Source organism: Oncorhynchus tshawytscha, linkage group LG08, assembly GCF_018296145.1.
Source record: "Oncorhynchus tshawytscha isolate Ot180627B linkage group LG08, Otsh_v2.0, whole genome shotgun sequence".
NCBI classification, from domain to species: domain Eukaryota; kingdom Metazoa; phylum Chordata; class Actinopteri; order Salmoniformes; family Salmonidae; genus Oncorhynchus; species Oncorhynchus tshawytscha.
Window position 1 is genome coordinate 42,862,557 of NC_056436.1, and position 26,119 is coordinate 42,888,675.

The 26,119-nt window shown below is 46.7% G+C and overlaps 1 protein-coding gene across 2 annotated transcripts in view; it reads left to right on the top strand.

The window, feature by feature from the left end:
• The first annotated feature begins 784 nt into the window (after positions 1–784).
• cnksr1 (connector enhancer of kinase suppressor of Ras 1) overlaps positions 785–26,119 on the top strand; it is an 83,281-nt gene continuing 57,946 nt past the window's right edge. Inside the window, exons 1-4 of one of the 2 annotated variants that reach the window (XM_042325564.1) lie at positions 785–1,054; positions 4,874–5,031; positions 24,536–24,738; positions 24,871–24,955. In XM_042325564.1, coding sequence (XP_042181498.1) covers positions 1,003–1,054; positions 4,874–5,031; positions 24,536–24,738; positions 24,871–24,955 — 498 coding nt within the window. In that variant the 5' untranslated portion in view covers positions 785–1,002. The remainder of the gene's footprint in view (positions 1,055–4,873; positions 5,032–24,535; positions 24,739–24,870; positions 24,956–26,119) is intronic. The other variant, XM_042325565.1, reaches the window with a different exon arrangement.

Here is a 26,119-nt window from a genome sequence, read left to right on the forward strand (position 1 = left end):
TCAAACAGAGTCCAAATATGACCTGACAGGCACCAATAATAAAGTCTACAATACCAGTAAGTTATTTTCTACAGAAATGATTAATTACATTTGACGTTTTATTTATTTAGGAGACGCACTTATCATTATTGGATATGATAGATATATTTTTTGATGTGTTGATCATGTGGATGTTCCTAACAGAAGCATGTCAGTTACTTTATGTATGACCATAAACATGGTGGTTCGAGCCCTGAATGCTGATTGGCTGACCCTATACCACGGGTATGACAAAACATGCATTTGTACTGCTCTAATTACGTTGGAAACCAGTTTATAATAGCAATAAGGCCCCTCGGGGGTTTGTGGTATATGGCCAATATACCACGGCTAAGTGCTGTGTCCAGGCACCATATACCACACCGCCTCGTGCCTTATTGCTTAAATAGCCTATGTTAGTACATAAATAATTAAACAAAACAACTCACATACAATGGTAAACTATATTACAGAGCAGGCCTAATAGCTAGTAGTATAGTTACAGTAGAGTTGCTGCAATACACTTGGCTCTAGCACCGAGGCTAAAATAGGGGAAAAAAACTCCTCACTCCACTCTTGACAAACTAAGCCAATTCCCCAAAGCAACGCACTGTTTTGGGAAAGATTAAGGGATAAGGATTAGGTCGACAAAAAATAAAGACCAGCCTTCACTACTCGTTCCAGTGCTTTCGTTTAATCCTTCATCAAATTATAGTCTAAAATTTGAAGGAATATTTTTTGTTCGACCAATATTATTTAATTCGACCACTCCCACCGCTCCAAACTGTGTGAAGAAAATATGCGCATCTGAATCACGGGCAGACAAGCTTCATGCTATTGGTTCCCCGGGGATTTACCTGGAAATGGGAGTGCCCATCATCATCATCCTCGTCGAGATGAGTTGTTCCTTCTTCTGATCCCTTGTAGAGTCCGTTGAAGAATTCGATTGGGAATAACTGAATCAACGTTCCCAGGACTCCAAGCATGGAGCCTATAACGTCGTGGAGCAAGGAGAGAGTAAGCGACTGGCTCAAAGGTAGGCTATTAACGGCGCCTTTTGTGTTTGTCAGGTGCGTTTAATTCGGTTTGCACGCAGGTAGTCGTAAGTAAAACATCCACAAATCCGCTTGGAAGGGGAGGTGTAGGTGGAATGAGGAAGTGAAGTTGAATGGCCATTTCATAAAGTGATCGTATGTTTTGTACTTTTGTCGACAAGGAGGACACGTTGACCAAAGCGCGAATAGGCCTACAATATTTCACGTCCTACATGTATCAGTTATTGATTATGTGTAACTATTGGAGTGTGCGGTTTTATTAAAGCAGCCAAACGAGTCTAAATTACACCAGATACTGAGCTCTCATTTGCAGCGAGTAGAAACCGGACCTCAACTGTTTCTGGCATTATTAGAAACTACCACCATTTGTTATTACAGTTCAATCCTGTAAAGCTACACGGCTTCAAAGTGTCTTTCATTTGCTTGCACATGTCATGGCAGAACAATCGCCACTTAATTGATGCAAATAATCGCGATAGAGATCTGTCAGGTAAACGTACTTTACTGTTAACATTTTAATCGAGGTTTTTATGGGGAAAGTCTTTGTCTACCCACAAGCGCGGTTATCATTCGTATCGCGAGCTGGCTACATACATAGTAATAGACGTGCGTGCATTTTAACAGACAAACGGGCAATAAAACTGGACATTTGTTTGCAGATATTGTGTAACGTTTGTCTTTTTAATCCAATAGTGTAGTCGCCTACCAGGGGTGGGATATTGTCAATGTGGCTTTGAATGGATAGTACCTGGGAAGCTTGATGTTTAATGACAGTTTGCGATGGAACACATACAATATGTACGTACTTTCAGAATTGATTGGCGGGCTACTGGTAGCTCGCGATCTACCTGTTCCAGATCCCCTGGTGTAGAACATGTGATGATATGCTTGTTGTACCAGGAAACAATGAGAGATCTTTAACACTCCAGATAGTCTTTGACATTTGAAAGCAACTCCTCCTCCAGTGTATGTTGTGTGATTTGTACACTGCTCAAAAAAATAAAGGGAACACTAAAATAAACACATCCTAGATCTGAATGAAATATTCTTATTAAATACTTTTTTCTTTACATAGTTGAATGTGCTGACAACAAAATCGCACAAAAATTATCAATGGAAATCAAATTTATCAACCCATGGAGGTTTGGATTTGGAGTCACACTCAAAATTAAAGTGGAAAACCACACTACAGGCTGATCCAACTGATGTAATGTCAACAAGTCAAAATGAGGCTCAGTAGTGTGTGTGGCCTCCACGTGCCTGTATGACCTCCCTACAATGCCTGGGCATGCTCCTGATGAGGTGGCGGATGGTCTCCTGAGGGATCTCCTCCCAGACCTGGACTAAAGCATCCGCCAACTCCTGGACAGTCTGTGGTGCAACGTGGCGTTGGTGGATGGAGCGAGACATGATGTCCCAGATGTGCTCAATTGGATTCAGGTCTGGGGAACGGGCGGGCCAGTCCATAGCATTAATGCCTTCCTCTTGCAGGAACTGCTGACACTCCAGCCACATGAGGTCTAGCATTGTCTTGCATTAGGCGGAACCCAGGGCCAACCGCACCAGCATATGGTCCCACAAGGCACTACCTGAGCCACTTGTGTGGGTTGTAGACTCCGTCTTATGCTACCACTAGAGTGAAAGCACCGCCAGCATTCAAAAGTGACCAAAACATCAGCCAGGAAGCATAGGAACTGAGAAGTGGTCTGTGGTCCCCACCTGCAGAACCACTCCTTTATTGGGGGTGTCTTGCTAATTGCCTATAATTTCAAACGGCATGTGAAATTTATTGTCAATCAGTGTTGCTTCCTAAGTGGACAGTATGATTTCACAGAAGTGTGATGGACTTGGAGTTACATTGTGTTTAAGTGTTCCCTTTTTTGAGCAGTGTATATCAAACGTTTGGCCTTTGGCTTAACCTCTTTGTCTGCATGGTAAATTGATGCCACCCTATCTTTTTCTAATTTGGGTTCAGATTGGACATTTGTACAGTGTCCTTTGACTTAACTTACCCACTGTTGACTTACCATTATGGCACCTGAGAATGCTGTGCTAATGCTTATTACAATGTAGCATTAGGATAGCTGGCTGCCCCCAGAGCTTGCATCCGTCCACTTAGCTAATTAGACCAAAGCAAGCGAGTGCTGATTGGCGTAAACAACCTGATGTACGACCAGTCATTATGATGGAGTCCCAGGCTGTTTTGAATGGCTGTCCGCCGACCTTTAAGTAACCCCACAGCCTTTTCATTTGATTAGCATTAGCACACCAATTAGCCACCGGCGTGAACAGTTCCTGTTTTACCATGCGTGGAACAGGTAATTATTATAATTGGGTTACTACCGCAATACTGGACTAAGTAAATCATGAGGCAACCTCTCCTCTGTGATGAAAATAATGACAATGCTGATGGCCATGACGATAATGGCGATCAGTTCCGGCCCTGGCCTTTTGGTGGCCCTAAGCAAAATGTTGTTTGGAGGCCCCCCACCTCGCCGGCAAAACATTTTAAATGGCCCCCCTCTTGACGGCAGAGAGGATAATTGAATTTGTAGAGTTTCCGGCAATTCTACACATTTTGCCACGGGGCGCAGAACATTTTTGCAGTTTTAAAGCAAGTTTGCTGACATTCTAAAAAAAGTTGTCATGGGGCAGGAAGAAGATATGGCAATTTTAGAATCAATTTCATGCAATTCTACTCATTTTTTCATGGGGCGGTGAGAAAAATGTGCAGTTTTACAGCTAATTTCCTGCAATTGTACACATTTTGTCATGCAATATGCCATGTTAATATGATATCTGAGTGAGAATGACTAATAAAATCAATGGGGGCCCCCTGGAGGTCAGCGCCCCTAGCGGCCACTTATGACCAGGGCTGGCCCTGACGGTGATGATGAGGATACATATAATGACCCCGATAATGCTGTTGTGATATGGACAGAGATGGGTAACACTTTATTGGAGGGTCTGCTGGCTCATATTAAAAATGTGATTACTAGTTCAGGGCATTTCCATGTAAACGGACCTACGAGCACCAACATTTTAACGTTCGTAAGAGCATGTCAAGTGAAAGCAAAGAGTCTATATTTTTGAGAAATTAAGGCATATATATATATATAATTCATTTTTTTAACCATTTGATTTCTGATCGAACAGATGGAAAAAGGGGTCTTAGAAAACATCTACCACAAAAAGTCTTAAAGTGTATTAGAAATAGATCAAAACAATAATGTTGACGTAAAGACCCCTGGCAACTAATATCAAACACTTATTTTTCGTTTTTGATACATTATTGGTTTCTTAAAAAAGGCAAATCATAGATGTCCGTTTCATAAGTTTGGTCAGCAAAGTACAGTAGGCCTACATTATAAAACAGTAGAGTAAAACACAGGATAGTTGAGTACAGTCCAGTTTAAACAAGTTGATTAGAGTATAGGACAGTCCTGTGCTGTAGAATAGAGTTTAGTACAGAAATGTAGAGCACACTAGAGTTGAGTATAATGTGCTGTACTCTACTGTTCTGTGCTGTACTCTACTGTTCTGTGCTGTACTCTACTGTTCTGTGCTGTACTCTACTGAGCTGTAATGTGCTCTACTTTGATATCCAAGCTCGTGAAACAGACTTGTTCAGATTTGATTTGGTCCGGACCAACTAAAAATTGGTTGATTAGTTGAATCAAGTGTGTTAGTGCTAGGGCAAAAAACTAAAATGTACACTAATGTAACTGCACATGTGTCACTTGCGTTTTTAATAAAAGGTTGAAAAATGATACGATTATCCATGTGTGGTCTCTCTCCAGGTCTGGATGTCCCTCTCCAGCAGTACCCCTTCACAGAGTGGCAGGTGACTGGTTTGGAACTGCTGCAGCTCTCCTCCCAGGACCTGGAGCGTCTGGGCGTCCATAAGATTGGCCACCAGGAGCTCATCCTCGAGGCCGTGGAGAAGCTCTGCTCCCTGGTGAGGCCTGGGCTGTTGCTCTCTAGGGGCTGGATGGCTCATAGTGTGCCTCCATAGGCTAGTTGGTACTGTAGAGTGTGGTGCGTGCAACACCACGATAGTGGCTTCGATTCCCTGGACCACCCAAACATAAAATGTATGCATGCGTGATTAAGTCGCTTTGGGTCAAAGCGTCTGCTAAATGGTATATATTATTGTTATTATATATTGTTAGAGGGCCCAAGACTAACTTGAGATATGCATAGAGGTGATGTCTTGGTCTAAACTAATTCCAAGAGCTAATACAATTGTTTTGACCTTCTTTGCATTTTACATCATTTTAATTAGGCACTAAATTAATCTCCCATTACAGCTCCACTGCTTTCCAGGTGGTAATGGCTATTTGTGGAAGGAGGAGATTGGCAATAAAGTCCTGAACCCTCCCAAATCTGCCATTGACATCCATGCATTGATGTTTCTTCAGTCTAGAAAGGCCATTTGCCATAGGGGATACTACTATACATTATTTTTGGGTTCTATAGTAGGTCAGGGCTGGCGGTGACCATTTTTGTGTTTTTTTTTGCGCTGATCGCTACTTTTTTTTCGTACGTTGAAATCACTAACCTTGACATACTAATCACCCGGGAACCAGGCCCTAATCCCCAACACTCGGAGGTGGAAAAGACGACGATATAGCGGGCGACGTGGGGAACCCTGATGAAACTATGGGGGCGAGTGAGTAAACCGCCTTTGCCCTCTGTTCTGTTGGCAAATGTACAATGTGTACTGGGGAACAAACTAGACAAACTCCGTTTGAGACTATCCTATCAACGGACCTGAAGAACTGTAATATCCTATGATTTGAGTCGTGGCTGGACGAGGACACGGTTAAAAATAAATCTAGACGGGTTTTTCTCTGCATCGGGCAGGATAGAGCGGCAGCGTCTCGTAAACCTACATGTTTCAAGCAGACCACCAATTTAAAAGCTTTGCTACCAAATACTAACTGAGTGTATGTAAACTTCCGACCCACTGGGAATGTGATGAAAGAAATAAAAGCTGAAATCATTTTTCTCTACTATTATTCTGACATTTCACATTCTTAAAATAAAGTGGTGATCCCGGCTGACCTAAGACAGGGCATTTTGACTAGGATTAAATGTCAGGAATTGTGAAACTGAGTTTAGATGTATTTGGCTAAGGTGTTTGTAAACTTCCGACTTCAACGGTAGCCTTGTTACTTTCTACTCCCTATATATAGCCATTTTATTTTTTATTCGTTACTCACTGTGCCACTATTTAAATCTGATCTTTAACTCTGCATTGTTGGAAAAGGACCCCTAAGTAAGCATTTCACTGTTAGTTTATACCTGTTGTCTATGAAGAATGTGACGAGTAAAATTTGATATGACGGGAAGCACTAGAGACCTTGAGCTGAGTGGAGGAGAGCAACACCTGAGAGCTTCACTCTACAGCTCAACTTTATTTGCTTCAAGGGTCCTAAACTGGATCATGAACATTAAGTATCCATGTGAGGCCGTTTTGTTAGGTAAAGCCAAGGTTGTGTTCATTATGGAACACCGTATCTAAACGCTTTACACTGGAAAACGAACACAACCTTGGCTTTACCTAACAAACGGCCTCGTATGGATGTTCAATGTAATTGGACAATTTTAGGTAGTACACTTCGTGCCTACTGAACACCATTCTTCCAAGTATGGCATACAGTGGGGTATTTACAGCGGAACGGCACCATTTTCATTTGGGCAAAAGAAACAGAGCTGTAGCAGCAGCAGAAACACTACTCTGGGCCTGTACCAGACCAAATAAGCAAATGGTTTTATTTTAACCTTACAAGTACTCCTCTGACATTCACCAACTATTTCTAGATTACACCAGAGAGTTGAGTTAAGTTCATGCTCCCTCTGGTGATTTAATATCTTTTCATTATTCTCTGACTTTGCTTGCAGTGAACTGTGTCTAAGCGGGCGCGCTGTGTCTAAGCGGGCGCGCTGTGTCTAAGCGGGCGGTGTAAGTGTGTGTGTGTGTAAGCGGGCGCTGTAAGTGTGTGTGTGTAAGCGAGCGCTGTAAGTGTGTGTGTGTAAGCGAGCGCTGTAAGTGTGTGTGTGTAAGCGAGCGCTGTAAGTGTGTGTGTGTAAGCGAGCGCTGTAAGTGTGTGTGTGTGTGTGTGCGAGCGCTGTAAGTGTGTGTGTGTAGCGGAGCGCTGTAAGTGTGTGTGTGTGTGTGTAGCGGCGCTGTAAGTGTGTGTGTGTAGCGGCGCTGTAAGTGTGTGTGTGTGTAGCGAGCGCTGTAAGTGTGTGTGTGTGTGTGTGTGTGTTGAGCGCTGTAAGTGTGTGTGTGTAAGCGAGCTGTAAGTGTGTGTGTGTAAGTGTGTGTGTAGCGCGCTGTAAGTGTGTGTGTGTGTTTAGCGCGCTGTAAGTGTGTGTGTGTGTGTGTGTGTAGCGGCGCTGTAAGTGTGTGTGTGTGTGTGTGTGTGTCTGCGCTGTAAGTGTGTGTGTGTGTGTGTGTGTGGCGCTGTAAGTGTGTGTGTGTGTGTGCGTGCGCTGTAAGTGTGTGTGTGTGTAGCGAGCGCTGTAAGTGTGTGTGTGTGTGCGCTGTAAGTGCTGTGTAAGTGTGTGTGTGTGTGTAGCGAGCGCTGTAAGTGTGTGTGTGTGTGTGTGCGAGCGCTGTAAGTGTGTGTGTGTGTGCGAGCGCTGTAAGTGTGTGTGTGTGTGTGTGTGTGTGTAGCGAGCGCTGTAAGTGTGTGTGTGTGTGTGTGTGTGTAAGCGGCGCTGTAAGTGTGTGTGTGTGTGTAAGTGTGTGTGTAGCGGCGCTGTAAGTGTGTGTGTGTGTGTGTAAGCGCTGTAAGTGTGTGTGTGTGTGTGTAAGCGGCGCTGTAAGTGTGTGTGTAAGCGCGAGCGCTGTAAGTGTGTGTGTGTGTGTGTAAGCGCGCGCTGTAAGTGTGTGTGTGTGCGAGCGCTGTAAGTGTGTGTGTGTAAGCGGCGCTGTAAGTGTGTGTGTGTGTAGCGAGCGCTGTAAGTGTGTGTGTGTAGCGGCTGTAAGTGTGTGTGTGTGCGAGCGCTGTAAGTGTGTGTGTGTAAGTGTGTAAGTGTGTGTGTGCTGTAGTGTGTGTGTGTGTGCGAGCGCTGTAAGTGTGTGTGTGTAAGTGTGTAAGTGTGTGTGTGTGTGCGAGCGCTGTAAGTGTGTGTGTGTGTGTGCGGCGCTGTAAGTGTGTGTGTGTGTGCGGCTGTAAGTGTGTGTGTGTGTGTAAGCGAGCGCTGTAAGTGTGTGTGTGTGTGTGTGTGCGTGCGCTGTAAGTGTGTGTGTGTAAGTGTGTGTGTGTGTGTGCGAGCGCTGTAAGTGTGTGTGTGTGTGCGTGCGCTGTAAGTGTGTGTGCGTGTGTAGCGGCGCTGTAAGTGTGTGTGTGTAAGCGGCGCTGTAAGTGTGTGTGTGTGTGCGAGCGCTGTAAGTGTGTGTGTGTGTGTGCGTGCGCTGTAAGTGTGTGTGTGTGTGTAAGTGTGCTGTAAGTGTGTGTGTGTGTGTGTGAGCGCTGTAAGTGTGTGTGTGTAAGCGTGTGCGCTGTAAGTGTGTGTGTGTGTGTAAGCGTGTGTAGCGCTGTAAGTGTGTGTGTGTGTGTAAGCGCGCTGTAAGTGTGTGTGTGTAAGTGTGTGTGTGTAGCGCTGTAAGTGTGTGTGTGTAAGCGAGCGCTGTAAGTGTGTGTGTGTAGCGCGCTGTAAGTGTGTGTGTGTAGCGACGCTGTAAGTGTGTGTGTGTAAGTGTGCGCTGTAAGTGTGTGTGTGTAAGCGGCGCTGTAAGTGTGTGTGTGTGTGTGTGTGTGTAAGCGCTGTAAGTGTGTGTGTGTAAGTGTGTGCGCTGTAAGTGTGTGTGTGTAAGCGAGCTGTGTGTAAGTGTGTGTGTGTAAGCGAGCGCTGTGTGTGTGTGTGTAAGCAGCTGCTGTGTGTGTGTAAGCGCGCTGTGTGTGTGTGTAGCGGCGCTGTGTGTGTGTGTGTGTGTAGCGCTGCTGTGTGTGTGTGCTGTAGTGTGTGTGTGTGTGTGTAGCGAGCGCTGTGTGTGTGTGTGTGTAGCGGCGCTGTGTGTGTGTGTGTGCGAGCGCTGTAAGTGTGTGTGTGTGTGTGTGTGTGTACGGCGCTGTAAGTGTGTGTGTGTGTGTGTGTGTGTGTGCGCTGTAAGTGTGTGTGTGTGTGTGTAAGCAAGCGAGCGCTGTAAGTGTGTGTGTGTGTGTGCGGCGCTGTAAGTGTGTGTGTGTGTGTGTGTGCGAGCGCTGTAAGTGTGTGTGTGTGTGTGTGTGTGTGCGGCGCTGTAAGTGTGTGTGTGTGTGTGTGTGCGCTGTAAGTGTGTGTGTGTGTGTGTGTGTAGCGAGCGCTGTAAGTGTGTGTGTGTGTGTGTAAGCAAGCGCGCTGTAAGTGTGTGTGTGTGTAAGCGGCGCTGTAAGTGTGTGTGTGTGTGTGTGTGTGTAAGCGAGCGCTGTAAGTGTGTGTGTGTGTAGCGAGCGCTGTAAGTGTGTGTGTGCGAGCGCTGTAAGTGTGTGTGTAGCGAGCGCTGTAAGTGTGTGTGTGTGCGCGTAAGCGCTGTAAGTGTGTGTGTGTGCGCGCTGCGCTGTAAGTGTGTGTGTGTGCGCGGCGCTGTAAGTGTGTGTGTGTGCGCGAGCGCTGTAAGTGTGTGTGTGTAAGCGGCGCTGTAAGTGTGTGTGTGTGTAGCGCTGTAAGTGTGTGTGTGTGTGCGAGCGCTGTGTGTGTGTGTGTGTAGCGGCGCTGTGTGTGTGTGTGTGTGTGTGCGGCGCTGTAAGTGTGTGTGTGTAAGCGCGCTGTAAGTGTGTGTGTGTGTGTGCGCGCTGTAAGTGTGTGTGTGTAAGCGAGCGCTGTAAGTGTGTGTGTGTAAGCGCGCTGTAAGTGTGTGTGTGTGCGGCGCTGTAAGTGTGTGTGTAAGCGAGCGCTGTAAGTGTGTGTGTGTGTTGTGGCGCTGTAAGTGTGTGTGTGTAGCGGCGCTGTAAGTGTGTGTGTGTGCGAGCGCTGTAAGTGTGTGTGTGTAGCGGCGCTGTAAGTGTGTGTGTGTGTGTGTGTAGCGAGCGCTGTAAGTGTGTGTGTGTGTAAGCGAGCGCTGTAAGTGTGTGTGTGTAAGCGGCGCTGTAAGTGTGTGTGTGTGTAGCGCGCTGTAAGTGTGTGTGTGTGTGTAAGCAAGTGAGCGCTGTAAGTGTGTGTGTGCGAGCGCTGTAAGTGTGTGTGTGTGCGAGCGCTGTAAGTGTGTGTGTGCGAGCGCTGTAAGTGTGTGTGTGTGTGCGAGCGCTGTAAGTGTGTGTGTGTGTGCGAGCGCTGTAAGTGTGTGTGTGCGAGCGCTGTAAGTGTGTGTGTGTGCGGCGCTGTAAGTGTGTGTGTGTGTAAGTGTGCGGCGCTGTAAGTGTGTGTGCTGTAAGTGTGTGTGTGTAAGCAGCGGCGCTGTAAGTGTGTGTGCGGCGCTGTAAGTGTGTGTGTGCGCGCTGTAAGTGTGTGTGTGTGTGTGTGTGCGAGCGCTGTAAGTGTGTGTGTGCGGCGCTGTAAGTGTGTGTGTGTGTGTGTAACGGCGCTGTAATTGTGTGTGTGCGGCGCTGTAAGTGTGTGTGTGTGCGGCGCTGTAAGTGTGTGTGTGTGCGCGCTGTGTGTGTGTGTGTGTGTGCGCGCTGTAAGTGTGTGTGTGCGAGCGCTGTAAGTGTGTGTGTGTGCGAGCGCTGTAAGTGTGTGTGTGTGTGTGTGCGAGCGCTGTAAGTGTGTGTGTGTGTGTGCGCTGTGTGTGTGTGTGTGTGTAAGCAAGCGCTGTAAGTGTGTGTGTGTGTGTAGCGCGGCGCTGTGTGTGTGTGTAGCGGCGCTGTAAGTGTGTGTGTGTAGCGCTGTAAGTGTGTGTGTGTGCGCGCTGTAAGTGTGTGTGTGTAGCGAGCGCTGTAAGTGTGTGTGTAGCGAGCTGTAAGTGTGTGTGTGCGGCGCTGTAGCGCTGTAAGTGTGTGTGTGTAAGCGAGCGCTGTAAGTGTGTGTGTGTAAGCGGCGCTGTAAGTGTGTGTGTGTGTGTGTAGCGGCGCTGTAAGTGTGTGTGTGTAGCGAGCGCTGTAAGTGTGTGTGTGTAGCGCGCGCTGTAAGTGTGTGTGTGTGTAAGCGCGCTGTAAGTGTGTGTGTGTAGCGCTGCTGTAAGTGTGTGTGTGTGTAAGCGTGCGCTGTAAGTGTGTGTGTGTAAGCGGCGCTGTAAGTGTGTGTGTGTAAGCGCGCTGTAAGTGTGTGTGTGTAAGTGTGCGCGCTGTAAGTGTGTGTGTGTAAGCGGCGCTGTAAGTGTGTGTGTGTAAAGCGAGCGCTGTAAGTGTGTGTGTGTGTGTGCGGCGCTGTAAGTGTGTGTGTGTAAGCGGCGCTGTAAGTGTGTGTGTGTGTGTAAGCGGCGCTGTAAGTGTGTGTGTGTGCGAGCGCTGTAAGTGTGTGTGTGTGTGTGCGAGCGCTGTAAGTGTGTGTGTGTAAGTGTGTGCGGCGCTGTAAGTGTGTGTAAGTGTGTGTGTGTGCGAGCGCTGTAAGTGTGTGTGTGTGCGCGCTGTAAGTGTGTGTGTGTGTAAGTGTGTGTGTCGCGCTGTAAGCGTGTGTGTGCGCCGTAAGCGTCGTGTGCGTGCCTGTAAGTGTGCGCCGTAAGCGTGTGTGCGCGCCGTAAGCGTGCGCGCGTGCGCCGTAAGCGTGTGCGCGGCGCTGTAAGCGTGTGTGTGTGTGCGCCCGTAAGCGTGTGTGTGTGCGCGCTGTAAGCGTGTGTGCGGCGCCGTGTGCGTGTGTGCGCGAGCGCTGTAAGTGTGTGTGCGCGCCGTGCGTGTGCGCGAGCGCGTGTAAGCGTGTGTGCGGCGCCCGTAAGCGTGTGTGTGTAAGCGCGCTGCGCTGTAAGCGTGTGTGTGTGTGCGAGCGCCGTAAGCGTGTGTGTAAGCGCTGTGTGAGCGCCCCGTAAGCGTGTGCTGTGTGTGCGCCCGTAAGCGTGTGTGTGTGTGCGCGCTGTAAGCGTGTGTGTGCGCAGCGCCCCGTAAGCGTGTGCGCGGCGCGGCGCTGTAAGCGTGTGTGTGTGGCGCGCCCGTAAGCGTGTGCGTGTGCCGTAGCGCTGTAAGTGTGCGTGTGCGTGTGTGTGTTGCCCGTAGCGTGTGTGCGGCTGTAAGTGCGGCGAGCGCTGTAAGTGCGCCGCTGTAAGTGTGTCTGTGTGTGCGAGCGCGCCCGTAGCGTGTGTGTGCGCGTAGCGCGCTGTAAGTGTGCGTGTGCGAGCGCTGTAAGCGCGCCGTAAGTGTGTGTGTAAGCGGCGCGCTGTAAGTGTGTGTGTGGCGCGTAAGTGTGTGTAGCGTGCGCTGTAAGTGTGCGCGCCCGTAGCGTGTCTTGTAAGCGCGCTGTAAGCGCGCTGTAAGCGTGTGTGTGTGTAGCGCGCCGCTGTAAGTGTGTGTGTGTAGCGCTGTAGCGGCGCTGTAGCGTGTGTGTGAGCGTGAGCGAGCGCTGTAAGTGTGTGTGTGTGTGAGCGAGCGCTGTAAGTGTGTGTGTGTGTGTGTGAGCGAGCGCTGTAAGTGTGTGTGTGTGTGTGTGCGCGCTGTGCGCTGTAAGTGTGTGTGTGTGTGTGAGCGCTGTAAGTGTGTGTGTGTGTGTGTGTGAGCGGCGCTGTAAGTGTGTGTGTGTGAGCGCTGTAAGTGTGTGTGTGTGTGTGTGGCGGCGCTGTAAGTGTGTGTGTGTGTATGCGCGCTGTGTGTGTGTGTGTAAACGCTGTGTGTGTGTAAGCGGCGCTGTGTGTGTAAGCGGCGCTGTGTGTGTGTGTAAGCGGCGCTGTAAGCGCTGTAATGTGTGTGTGTGTAAGCGTGTAAGCGTGTGTAGCGCTGTAAGTGTGTGTGTGTGTAGCGGCGCTGTAGCGCTGTAAGTGTGTGTGTGTAGCGCGCTGTAAGTGTGTGTGTGTAGCGGCGCTCTAAGTGTGTGTGTGTAAGCGCGCTCTAAGTGTGTGTGTGTGTGAGAGCGCTCTAAGTGTGTGTGTGTAGCGCTGCGCTCTAAGTGTGTGTGTGTGTGCGAGCGCTCTAAGTGTGTGTGTGTGCGAGCGCTCTAAGTGTGTGTGTGTGTGCGAGCGCTCTAAGTGTGTGTGTGTAAGTGAGCGCTCTAAGTGTGTGTGTGTAGCGAGCGCTCTAAGTGTGTGTGTGTGTAAGCGGCGCTCTAAGTGTGTGTGTGTAGCGAGCGCTCTAAGTGTGTGTGTGTGTGTAGCGAGCGCTCTAAGTGTGTGTGTGTGTGTGCGAGCGCTCTAAGTGTGTGTGTGTGTGTGCGGCGCTCTAAGTGTGTGTGTGTGTAAGCGCGGCGCTCTAAGTGTGTGTGTGTGTGCGAGCGCTCTAAGTGTGCGCTGTAAGTGTGTGTGTGTGTGTGTGTGTGTGTGTGTAGCGCGCTCTAAGTGTGTGTGTGTGTGTGTGTGTGAGCGAGCGCTGTAAGTGTGTGTGTGTGTGTGTGTGTAGTGAGCGCTGTAAGTGTGTGTGTGTGTGTGTGTGTAGCGAGCGCTGTAAGTGTGTGTGTGTGTGTGTGTGAGCGCGCTGTAAGTGTGTGTGTGTGAGCGAGCGCTGTGTGTGTGTGTGTGTGCGGCGCTGTGTGTGTGTGTGAGCGAGCGCTGTAAGTGTGTGTGTGTGTGTGTGCGTGCGCTGTAAGTGTGTGTGTGTGTAAGCGGCGCTGTAAGTGTGTGTGTGTGTGTGCGGCGCTGTGTGTAGCGAGCGCTGTAAGTGTGTGTGTAGCGAGCGCTGTGTGTGTGTGCGCGCTCTGTGTGTGTAGGCGAGCGCTCTGTGTGTGTAGGCGAGCGCTCTGTGTGTGTGTGCGAGCGCTCTGTGTGTGTGTAGCGCGCGCTCTGTGTGTGTGTGGCGGCGCTCTGTGTGTGTGTAGGCGCTGTGTGTGTGTGCGAGCGCTCTGTGTGTGTGTGTAGCGCGAGCGCTCTGTGTGTGTGTGGCGAGCGCTGTCTGTGTGTGTAGCGAGCTGTGTGTGTGTGTGCGGCGCTGTGTGTGTGTAGCGTAGCGCTCTGTGTGTGTGTGTGCGGTAAGTGTGTGGCGCTCTCTGTGTGTGTGTGTGTGTGTAGCGGCGCTGTGTGTGTGTGTGTGTGTGTGGCGCTCTGTGTGTGTGTGTAGCGCGCTGTGTGTGTGTGTGTAGCGGCGCTGTGTGTGTGTGTGTGTGTGTGTGTGTGTAGCGGCGCTGTGTGTGTGTGTAAGTGGCGCTGTGTGTGTGTGTGTGTGTGTGTAGCGAGCGCTCTGTGTGTGTGTGTAGCGCTGTGTGTGTGTAAGCTAGCGCTGTGTGTGTGTGTGTGACGAGCGCTCTGTGTGAGTGTGTGTGAGCGAGCGCTCTGTGTGAGTGTGTGTGAGCGCGCTCTGTGTGTGTGTGAGCGGCGCTCTGTGTGTGTGTGTGTAAGCGAGCTGCTGTGTGTGTGTGTGTAAGCGAGATGCTGTGTGTGTGTGAGCGGCGCTGTGTGTGTGTGTGAGCGAGCGCTCTGTGTTTGTGTGTGTGTGAGCGCTCTGTGTTTGTGTGTGTGTGCGAGCGCTCTGTGTTTGTGTGTGTGTGTGTGTGTGGCGAGCGCTCTGTGTGTGTGTGTGTGTGTGTGTGTGTGTGTGAGCGCGCTCTGTGTGAGTGAGCGGCGCTCTGTGTGTGTGTGTGTGTGTGTGTGTGGTGTGTGGCGAGCGCTCTGTGTGTGTGTGTGAGCGAGCGCTCTGTGTGTGTGTGTGAAGCGCTCTGTGTGTGTGTGGCGCGCTCTGTGTGTGTGTGTGAGCGAGCGCTCTGTGTGTGTGTGTGTGTGTGCGGCGCTGTGTGTGTGTGTGTGCGCGCTGTGTGTGTGTGTGTGAGCGCGCGCTGTGTGTGTGTGTGAGCGGCGCTGTGTGTATGTGTGTGTGGCGAGCGCTCTGTGTGTGTGTGTGAGCGCGCTCTGTGTGTGAGCGGCGCTCTGTGTGTGCGAGCGCTCTGTGTGTGAGCGAGCGCTCTGTGTGTGTGTAGCGGCGCTGTCTGTGTGTAAGCGCGCTGTGTGTGTGTAAGCGGCGCTGTGTGTGTGTAGCGAGCGCTGTGTGTGTGTATGCAGCGCTCTGTGTGTGTGTGTAGCGAGCGCTCTCTGTGTGTGTGTGTGTGTGTGTGTGCGCTGCTGTGTGTGTGTGTGTAGCGGCGCTCTGTGTGTGTAGCGGCGCTGTGTGTGTGTGTAGCGCGCTGTGTGTGTGTGTGTGTGTGTAGCGGCGCTGTGTGTGTGTGTAAGTGAGCGCTGTGTGTGTGTGTGTGTGTGTAAGCGAGCGCTCTGTGTGTGTGTGTAGCGGCGCTGTGTGTGTGTAAGCGGCGCTGTGTGTGTGTGTGTGTAGCGAGCGCTGTGTGTGTGTGTGTGAGCGAGCGCTCTGTGTGAGTGTGTGTGAGCGAGCGCTCTGTGTGAGTGTGTGTGAGCGAGCGCTCTGTGTGAGTGTGTGTGAGCGAGCGCTCTGTGTGTGTGTGAGCGAGCGCTCTGTGTGTGTGTGTAAGCGAGCGCTGTGTGTGTGAGCGAGCGCTGTGTGTGTGTGTGAGCGAGCGCTCTGTGTTTGTGTGTGTGTGAGCGAGCGCTCTGTGTTTGTGTGTGTGTGTGAGCGAGCGCTCTGTGTGTTTGTGTGTGTGTGTGAGCGAGCGCTCTGTGTGTGTGTGTGTGTGTGTGTGTGTGTGTGAGTGAGCGAGCGCTCTGTGTGAGTGAGCGAGCGCTCTGTGTGTGTGTGTGTGTGTGTGTGTGTGTGAGCGAGCGCTCTGTGTGTGTGTGAGCGAGCGCTCTGTGTGTGTGTGTGAGCGCGCTCTGTGTGTGTGAGCGAGCGCTCTGTGTGTGTGGCGAGCGCTCTATGTGTGTGTGTGTGTGTGCGCGCTGTGTGTGTGTGCGCTGCGCTGTGTGTGTGTGTGTGAGCGAGCGCTGTGTGTGTGTGTGAGCGAGCGCTGTGTGTGTGTGTGTGTGAGCGGCGCTCTGTGTGTGTGTGTGAGCGAGCGCTCTGTGTGTGTGTGTGTGAGCGAGCGCTCTGTGTGTGAGCGAGCGCTCTGTGTGTGAGCGAGCGCTCTGTGTGTGTGTGAGCGAGCGCTCTGTGTGTGTGTGAGCGAGCGCTCTGTGTGTGTGTGAGCGAGCGCTCTGTGTGTGTGTGAGCGAGCGCTCTGTGTGTGTGTGTGTGTGTGAGCAGCCAGGTCACCCGTGATACAAGTCAGTACTCAATGTCCGTCCATGTCTGAGGATTTCGGAAGATGATGTGGAAGCTGGCCACTAGGGGCGACAGTAAGCGCTGTTACTTTCAAGTAGGTTTTCGGTTTTGCTATGGTGTTGTGTATGGGGATGGAGGATGGGCGTAAGCATCTGCCTCTGGTGCCAAAGGTTCGATGTTCAAATCCAGTGATGGAAAGTTGTTTTTTATATGTTATTTTTAAGCCTATCCCAAGCCTTAACCCTTACCTTAACCATTCAGAATGAATGCCTAAACTTAACCTTAAATACTTTGACATATGAAGTTTTGAACAATTTCGAAATGTGATGTTTGAGAAACATGGATGAACGTCTAATTCTGACGTGAGACTGTGAGAGCTTGTTGTGTGTTTGTGTAGACACGCTTCACCTGCCATCAAAGGCGATTATTCCCCGAACACAAAAGAAGCAACCGCTTCATACTTCTCATGCAAATTATGGGGAAAGTTTGTTGTCATTGGCAAACCTTCACTTCCTCCCCTTCTCTCTCTTTTTAAGATGCTCTTCATTCTCTTGCTCTTCAAATGTTGGTATAATGAATTTGGCATTGTCTCCTTCCTCTCTCCATTTCTCGCTTTTTATTTCCGAATACTTTCTGGGGAGTCACTCTCAGGACACTAATGTAAACAGAGTGTGTTGCACCACTTCCAAGCTCCAGCATGCTTTTGTTTCCCCTGGGTGGATTAATTGACAGACGGTGCCAGGGCCTGTGGGTTTGAGTGGCGTAACCACCGATGTCACCGGGGGCTAAGCTGTTGATCTGCTTGTAAAAGTCTGTTGCAGAAATAGGTTTCTGGCCTTCATGTGTTAATGAAGTGGTCTCCGAGAAGGAGTGCTGATCTAGGATCAAGTTCCCCCCCCCCCTGTAACCTTATTATTATGTACATTATTAACTAAAAGGCAAAACTGATCCTAGATCAGCACTCTAGATTCACAGGCCAGGGGCTGTATGTATCAAGCATCTCCGAATAAGAGTGCTTTTCTAGCATCATGTCTCCTCTGTCGTTGTGATGCTATTCATTATTATCTCAAAGGCCAAACTCATCCCAGTTCAGCATTCCTCCTCATTATGAATACAGACCCTGGTCTTTCCTGTGGTCTGAATAAATGGACCCAGCATGTAGTGACTGGGTAAGGTCTGACCAGCTCTTGGCAGGTATTTACTGTAATACTGTTATGGCTTATGGTTAGCCTAATAGAGGTACATTTTATGAACTACAAAGGACTCGTATTGAGATTAACGGCTACTATGTTAACATGTAGTGTGTGTGTGCGCGCGCTTTCTCGCTCTCCACTTTTAGTTTGCATTTGGGAGTCTGGGCTGCATCATGTTAGCTCCTCGCTCATGCTGCACAGAAGTTAACACACTTGACTAATGCGGCAAGGAGAAATGTTTAAACTGTTCATTACTGTTCGTAGAACACCTGTAAAAGCTAAAAGATACCGGCAGCTTACAGCTATCATCAATTCATTACCCTGCTACTTTGTTTTTGATAATATGCAAAATAATACTGATTTTCAAAGCTGATTGCCACCAAAACGGTATTATTCATTAACTTAATCGGTCTCTCTCACACGCCTCTCCCAAACATTTATCTATTGCAACGGTAATTTTCAAGGCTGAAATCTTTAAATGACCGTAGCAATCAGGGCTTTCGAGTTATGGATTGTTTTTAAATGTTTTAATAAGACAGGTGAGGAAACGTAACTTATTTTCCCATTTGCTTTTCCCATTGTAAACAATGTGGATGGAGAAGGAAATGCTTTGCTTTACAATTACCATCCGGGTGTACCCTTTCCATGCATACTACATTGAGTGTACAAAACATTAGGGACACCTTCCTTAAATTGAGTTGCACCCCCTTTTGCCCTCAGAACAGTGCGTGTGTGCGTGCAGTGCATTCGGAAAGTAGTTAGACCCCTTCCCTTTTACCATTATTTTGTTTCGTTTACAGCCCTATTCTAAAATGGATTAAATACATAATCTACACAGTACCTCATAATTACAAAGCGAAAACAGGTTTTTTGAATTATTTGCAAATGTAATAATAAAAAATAGAAAAACGTATTTACATGTATTCATACCCTTGGCTATGAGACTCAAAATTGAGCTCAGGTGTATCTTGTTTCCATTGATCATCCTTGAGAAGTTTCTACACCTTGGGAGTCCACCTGTGGTAAATTAAATTGATTGGACATGATTTGGAAAGGCACACACCTGTCTGTATAAGGTACCACAGTTGACAGTGCATGTCAGAGCAAAAACCAAGCCATGAGGTTGAATGAATTGCCCGTAGAGCTCCGAGACAGGATTGTGACGAGGCACAGATCTGGGGAAGGGTACCAAAATATTTCTGCAGCAGTGGGGACTCTCCCCAAGAACACAGTGGTCTCCATCATTCTTAAATGGAGGAAGTTTTGAACCACTAAGACTCTTCCTAGAACTGGCCCGGCCATACTGAGCAATCGGGGGAGAAGGGCCTTGGTCAGGCAGGTGGAAACAAATATCTCAATTTTGGACTCATCAGACCAAAGGACAGAATTCCACCGGTCTATTGTCCATTGCTTGTGTTTCTTGGCCCAAGCAAGTCTCTTCTTCTTATTGGTGTCCTTTAGTAGTGGTTTCTTTGCAGCAATTTGGGCATGAAGGCCTGATTCACACAGTCTTTTCTGAACAGTTGATGCTACTCTGTGAAGCATTTATTTGGGCTGCAATCTGAGGTGCAGTTAACTCTAATGAACTCATCCTCTGCGCCAGAGGTAACTCTGGGTCTTCCTTTCCTATGGCGGTCCTCATGAGAGCCAGTTTCAACATTGCGCTTGAAGGTTTTTGCGACTGCACTTGAAGAGACTTTCAAAGTTGCTATTATTTTCCGTATTGACTGACCTACATGTCTTAAAGTAATGATGGACTGTCATTTCTCTTTCCTTATTTGAGCTGTTCTTGCCATAATAGACTCTGTCTTTTACCAAATAGGGCTTCTGTATACCTCCCCTACCCTGTCACAACACAACCGATTGGCTCAAACCCATGCATTTGTGAAATGTCTTTCCTTCTTAACTTTTAACAAGACACACTTGTTCATTGAAATGCATTCCAGGTGACTACCTCGTGAAGCTGGTTGAGAGAATGCCACGAGGGTTCAAAGCTATCATCAAGGCAAAGGGTGGCTACTTTGAAGAATCTGAAATATAAAATATATTTTTTATTTAACTTCTTGATGCACCCATCCCGTTAGCGGGATCATTTTCGTCAACCACCGCTGAATTGCAGAGCCACAAATTCAAATTAAATGCCTAAAAATATAAAATGTTCATGAAATCACAAGTGCAATATAGCAAAACACAGCTTAGCTTGTTGTTAATCCACCTGGCATGTCAGATTTCAGTAAAGCTTTTCAGCGAAAGCACACCACAAGCGTTTATGTAAGGACATCTCAGTAGACAAAATATTACAAACAGCTAGCAGCCAAGTAGATTGCTTTTCTGACTTTTGCGACCAATCAATTAAATCGCTTACCTTTGATCTTCGGATGATTGCACTCACGAGACTCCGTTACACAGTAAATGTTCCTTTTGTTCCCTAAAGATTATTTTTATATCCAAAATACCTCCATTTGGTTGGCGCGTTTTGTTCAGAAATCCGCAGACAAAAATTCCAAATAGTAGCCGTAATGTTCGTAGAAACATTTCAAACATTTTTTATAATCAATCCTCAGGTTGTTTTTACAATATATAATCGATAATATATCAACCGGGAATGTAGCTTCTTCAATAGGAGAGAGGGAGAGAAAATGGCTTCTCCAAGCTGTTGTGCATAAAAAACGCTGCTGGCACCCAGCCATACAATGACGCGATGTGATCTTTCTTGCTCATTTTTCAAAATAAAAGCCTAAAACTGTCTAAAGTCTGTTCACACCATGGGGAAGCCATAGGAAAGGAATCTGGTTGATATCCCTTTAAAAGGAGTGAAGGCAGGCTATGGAACATGGAGCTTTCAAAATAGAGGCCACTTCCTGGTTTGATTTTCCTCAGGTTTTCGCCTGCAATATCAGTTCTGTTATACTCAGACAATATTTTGACAGTTTTAGAAACTTTAGAGTGTTTTCTATCCTAATCTGACAATTATATGCACATTCGAGATTCTGGGCCTGAGAAATAGACCGTTTAATTTGGGTACGTTTTTCATCCAAACTTCAAAATACTGCCCCCTACACTCAACAGGTTAACACTTTTTTGTTTACTACATGATTCCATATGTGTTATTTCATCTCATGCAAGACCAATGGAGTAATCTATCTCATCACCTGTTCATGTGGAAAAGCCTATGTAGGACAAACGAAAAGGCCGTTGTATAAATGCATAGCTGAACACTGCAGCTCAATCAGGTGTAAGAACATGGACTATCAAGTAGCAGCTCACTTTGTTGAAGCTAACCATCCCATCTCCTCCCTCAAATACACAGGTATTGAGCATGTTGCTCTACCATGGAGAGGAGGTAACATTGAGATCCTACTACTACAAAGACAGGCTTACTGGATATCCTATCGAAAAACATTGACCCCTAGTGGTCTGAATATTGACTTTGATCCTCAGGCTCGTCTTATGAGCACTTTTTCCCCCTCTTGTTATAAAATGTAAACATTTATTTTCTACAGCTTATTAGCGTACACCTAATATGTTCCCCCTCTTGATGATTCTCATTATACTTTAAGGTTGCACCAAAAGATTAAATGTAACAAAAATGAAATACAAAATTGTGAAATTGAATGAATCAATAATGTATGTTGACGCTAATATAATGTACAGTATTCCATTAAGTTTCTATATGATAACAATAGTATAATATATGTAATATGCCATATATTTTTTACAGTTTCACTAACTTTAATTAACTTAATCATTATGACACACCCTCACCACTGTCATTGGTTACACTAATTGCACTGTGTGTCTACATAACCTGGTTCAAGTATTCATGACATTACCCTGAGGAAGACGCAGTGATGCAGAAACATTGGTGAATACCCATTAAATTGCTGGGAGATTATACATGGAGTGTGCGACTTTCTTCATTTTGATGGTTTATTCGCCGTTAGTCAGCACCTCCACACAAACTATTATTCTGGGTGTGCGCCAGCTTATGTTTTAAATTATTTTTTTTACATAGTTTTGATGCTGTCACTATTATTCTACAATATAAAGAAAAACCCTTGAATGAGTAGGTGTGTCCAAACTTGACTGGTACTGTGCATACATTGAATTCGGAAAGTATTCAGACCACTTACTTTTTCCACATTTTGTTACGTTACAGCGTTATTGTAATTTTGATTTTAAAAAAATTTAAAAAACTCATCAATCTACACACAATACCCCATAGTGACAAAGCAAAAACGTTTTTTATAAATTTGTCACATTTATAAATTTGATCATATTTACAGAAATGTTCACACCCTTTACTCAGTACTTTGTTGAAGCACCTTTTGGCAGCGATTACAGCTTCAAGTCTTCTTCGGTTTGAAGCTACATGCTTGGCACACCTGTATTTGGGGAGTTTTACTCATTCTTCTCTGTAGATCCTCTCAAGCTCTGCCAGGTTGGATGGGGAGCGTAGCTGCACAGCTGTTTTCAGGTCTCCAGAGATGTTCGATCGAGTTCAAGTCCGGGCTCTGGCTGGGCCACTCAAGGACATTCAGAGACTTGTCCCGAAGCCACTTTTGCATTGTCTTGGCTGTGTGCTTAGGGTCATTGTCCTGTTGGAAGGGGAACATTTAGGGTAATTTAATCCATCTAAAAATCAGGCTGTAATGTTACAAAATGCGGTAAAAATGATGGTCTGAGTACTTTCCGAATGCACTGTGTGTGTGCACATACATACAGTTGAAGTAAGAAGTTTACATACACCTTAGCCAAATACATTTAATCTCAGTTTTTCACAATTCCTGACATTTAATCCTAGTAACAATTCACTGTTTTAGGTCAGTTAGGATCACCACTTTACTTTAAGAATGTGAAATAAAAGTAAAGTGATTTATTTAAGCTTTTATTTCTTTCATCACATTCCCAGTGGGTCAGAAGTTTACATACACTCAATTAGTATTTGGTAGCGTTGCCTTTAAATTGTTTAACTTTGGTCATATGTTTCGGGTAGCCTTCCGCAAGCTTCCCACAATAAGTTGGGTGAATTGTGGCCCATTCCTCCTGACAGAGCTGGTGTAACTGAGTCAGGTTTGTAGGCCTCATTGCTTGCACACGCTTTTTCAGTTCTGCCCACAAATCTTCTATGGGATTGAGGTCAGGGTTTTGTGATGGCCACTCCAATACCTTGACTTCGTTGTCCTTAAGCCATTTTGCCACAACTTTGGAAGTATGCTTGGGGTCATTGTCCATTTGGAAGACCCATTTGCAACCAAGCTTTAACTTCCTGACTGATGTCTTGAAATGTTGCTTCAATATATCCACATAATTTTCCACCCTCATGATGCCATCTATTTTGTGAAGTGCACCATTCTCTCCTGCAGCAAAGCACCCCCACAACATGATGCTGCCACCCCCATGCTTCATGGTTGGGATGGTGTTCTTCGGCTTGCAAGCCTCCCCCTTTTCCCTCCAAACATTACGATGGTCATTCTGGCCAAGCAGTTCTATTTTTGTTTCATGAGACCAGAGGACATTTCTCCAAAAAGTACGATCTTTGTCCCCATGTGCAGATGCAAACCGTAGTCTGGCTTTTTTATGGCGGTTTTGGAGCAGTGGCTTCTTCCTTGTTGAGCGGCCTTTCAGGTTATGTCGATATAGGACTCGTTTTACTGTGGATATAGATACTTTTGTACCTGTTACCTCCAGCATTTTCACAAGGCCCTTTGCTATTGTTCTGGGATTGATTTGCACTTTTCGCACCAAAGTACGTTAATCTGTAGGAGACAGAACGCGTCTCCTTCCTGAGTGGTATGACGGCTGCGTGGTCCCATGGTGTTTATAGTTGCGTACTATTGTTTGTACAGATGAACGTGGTACCGTCAGGCGTTTGGAAATTGCTCCCAAGGATGAACCAGACTTGTGGGAGTTCTTCATTTTTGGCATATTTATTTTCTGATTTTCCCATAATGTCAAGCAAAGAGGCACTGGGTTTGAAGGTAGGCCTTGAAATACATCCAGAGGTACACCTCCAATTGACTCAAATGATGTCAATTAGCCTATCAGAAGCTTCTACAGCCATGACATAATCTTCTGGAATTTTCCAAGCTGTTTAAAGGCACAGTCAACCTAGTGTATGTAAACTTCTGACCAACTGGAATTGTGATACAGTTAATTATAAGTGAAATAATCTGTCTGTAAAAAATTGTTGGAAAAATGACTTGTGCCATGCACAAAGTAGATGTCCTAACCCACTTGCCAAAACTATAGTTTGTTAACAAGACATTTGTGGAGTGGTTGAAAAACAAGTTGAAATGACTCCAACCTAAGTGTATATATATTTCCGTCTTGACTTTTACCACATTTTGTTGTGTTACAGTCTGAGTTTAAGATGGATTAAATTGACATTTTGTGTCAATGGCTTACACGCAATACCCAATAATGTCAAAGTGGAATTATGATTTTAGAAATGTTACTAATGTTTTGTACACTCAGTGTAGATGTTTGCACTTTTGGTGACTTGACCTACATTGTATGAGCTATGAAAATGACTAACTCATGATTCATGGCTTTAAAGGTGTGTGGGGGTGATTCTTATTACATTGACAGCAGTAAGATTTCAGTTTGATTTCACCCTAAACTTTGACTGTAGCTTTCAAATTATATTTCACTTTCTATTTTCTGACAAAACAACCACTCAGAGTTCAACAGTATGAGGCCAACAGTATGACTCCATCTGACCATCTATTCTTCTTTCCCAGATCGTATTTTTGGCTTTTGTGGTTTCAGTTGGGCCTCTGTGGATCTTAATGAAGTAGTTTATACAGTGAAAAATGTTTTGGAAGCAGTGTAATATTTTGGCAGCTGTGCAATCTTTTGGAAGTGGCGTGTACCAGCTGTGCGTATGTTTGCCATGTTATTAATGCTATTGCAGGTTGAGTTTACATGTGATCATTTGTGTAGACAGGCACTCTCTCTTAGATGTCATTGTGCATCATGGCTTTACGATAACAGATGCACTAAGACCTACTGTACTAGGCCTACTTTTCAAGTTGAGTAACTGTGTGTGTGACTTGTGCTTGTGCGCAATGCGTGTGCATGTGAACTCCCAGCAAACTTGGCCCCTGGTTGTCTCACTCTCAACAGCCTCCCACTGTTTTCCCCTCCCGGTTTCCCTCCCCAGACATACGGTATGGGTGGAGAGAGCCTGCGCTGCCTGACAGAGAAGCTGCGCATTGTGGTCCACTCCCTGACCATGGGCATCCAGGTCCGCTGGAGGGTGAACCCCTACGACGGGCAGACTGCCACCAGGCTGCCGGCCAGCGTGCTGCAGGTGGTGCTGGAGCTCATCACCTCCGCCAAGGGCCTCTTCTCTCTGCTCAACAGGTACATTAAAAAAACTTTTATATTTGGCCAATTATTGGCAAAAGAGCTGATCTTATTGGTCAAAACACCAATTAGCTGGAAACAATAGACATTAAAGAGACTCATCGTCTTGTGCTCACTGTCTGTGTCCAGGTACCAGTTTACCCAGCTGAGTGCTTACACGACCAGTAGGAACATCATCACCCACTGTAAAGAGCTGGGGACCACAGTACACAAGGTACGTCTACTGCTCCAATAGGCATCAAACAAAACAGACAGAAACCAGGAGAAACACTTGTTTTTATGAAATAAGAAATAGTTGTTTTAGTTTTTGCTACAGACTGTGGCAGCTGCACATGTGATGAGACAACGTTAGTGCCGAAAGCGTCCGTGCAGATAGTCCGGGTAGCTATTTGATCAACTATTTAACTAGCAATTTTGCAGTCTTTCAGGCATGGCTGTTCATGTTTTCTTAGTGTAGGCACTTACTGCTTTATACCAATTTGAGTAATGTCGTTTACCTAATAGGTAGGAGTAAGCTAACCAGGAAAAATTATAGGCCTTATAAACAACATTTTGAAAAATTACACATTGAATGAGTGGCCTAAACCTTCTAGTTTGACCAAACAATACATACCAGAACTTTTTTTGTTTTTAGAGGAAGTGTACACGGGGCAGGCCAACTGCTTGTGGGTTAAAACGCATGCAGCCAACTTCCAAAGAGGAACCACCACTGTTTGTTTGGTTTGCTAGTTTAATCAGCCACCTAACACGGCACGACAACAGTAATCTCACTCCTCTGCTATTGTGGAACTCTTGTATAAGCACCGACCATGCATGCATTCTTTATCTCCAGCATACTTGGAATAGTTTAGGTTCAGGCACCTTGAAGAAGCACGAGTCTCTTGCTGTTGTTGATATTCCGTGTTTGTTATTTTTGTGATGGGAAATGTACGAGTGGGGAAGCTGGATGAATGTGTTAAACTGGTTACTTGTGACTCGTGAGAAAAACAGCCCTGGATCTTTCCGTAGATAGTGCCTGGGGGAGGAGAGAGAGTTGGCGACCGGGGGAGGGAGTGAGAAGCAGGGACAGAGGAGAGAGAGCTGATGGAAAGGTTTACTGAAACTCAACTTGTGTAATTCCCTGTAGTTCACCTGCTGTGGCCTGCAGTGCAGTCGTGAGACACCGATAGATAGACAGACAGAGGGAGAGAAAGAGGACCCCAAGGTATTATATTTAGTGCTCTTACTTATAGCCCTATTTGCAACTCTGGATTGTCTCCAGCCAAGGTAGGTAATTGCTCCTCTCTAGCTGTTTTTGTTTGTTTCTTTATTGCAGTAGCTAACTGGTTTGTCTGCTTTTTTGTGGTGCGCACAGTTTGTGTCAATTTAGACCAGTCTT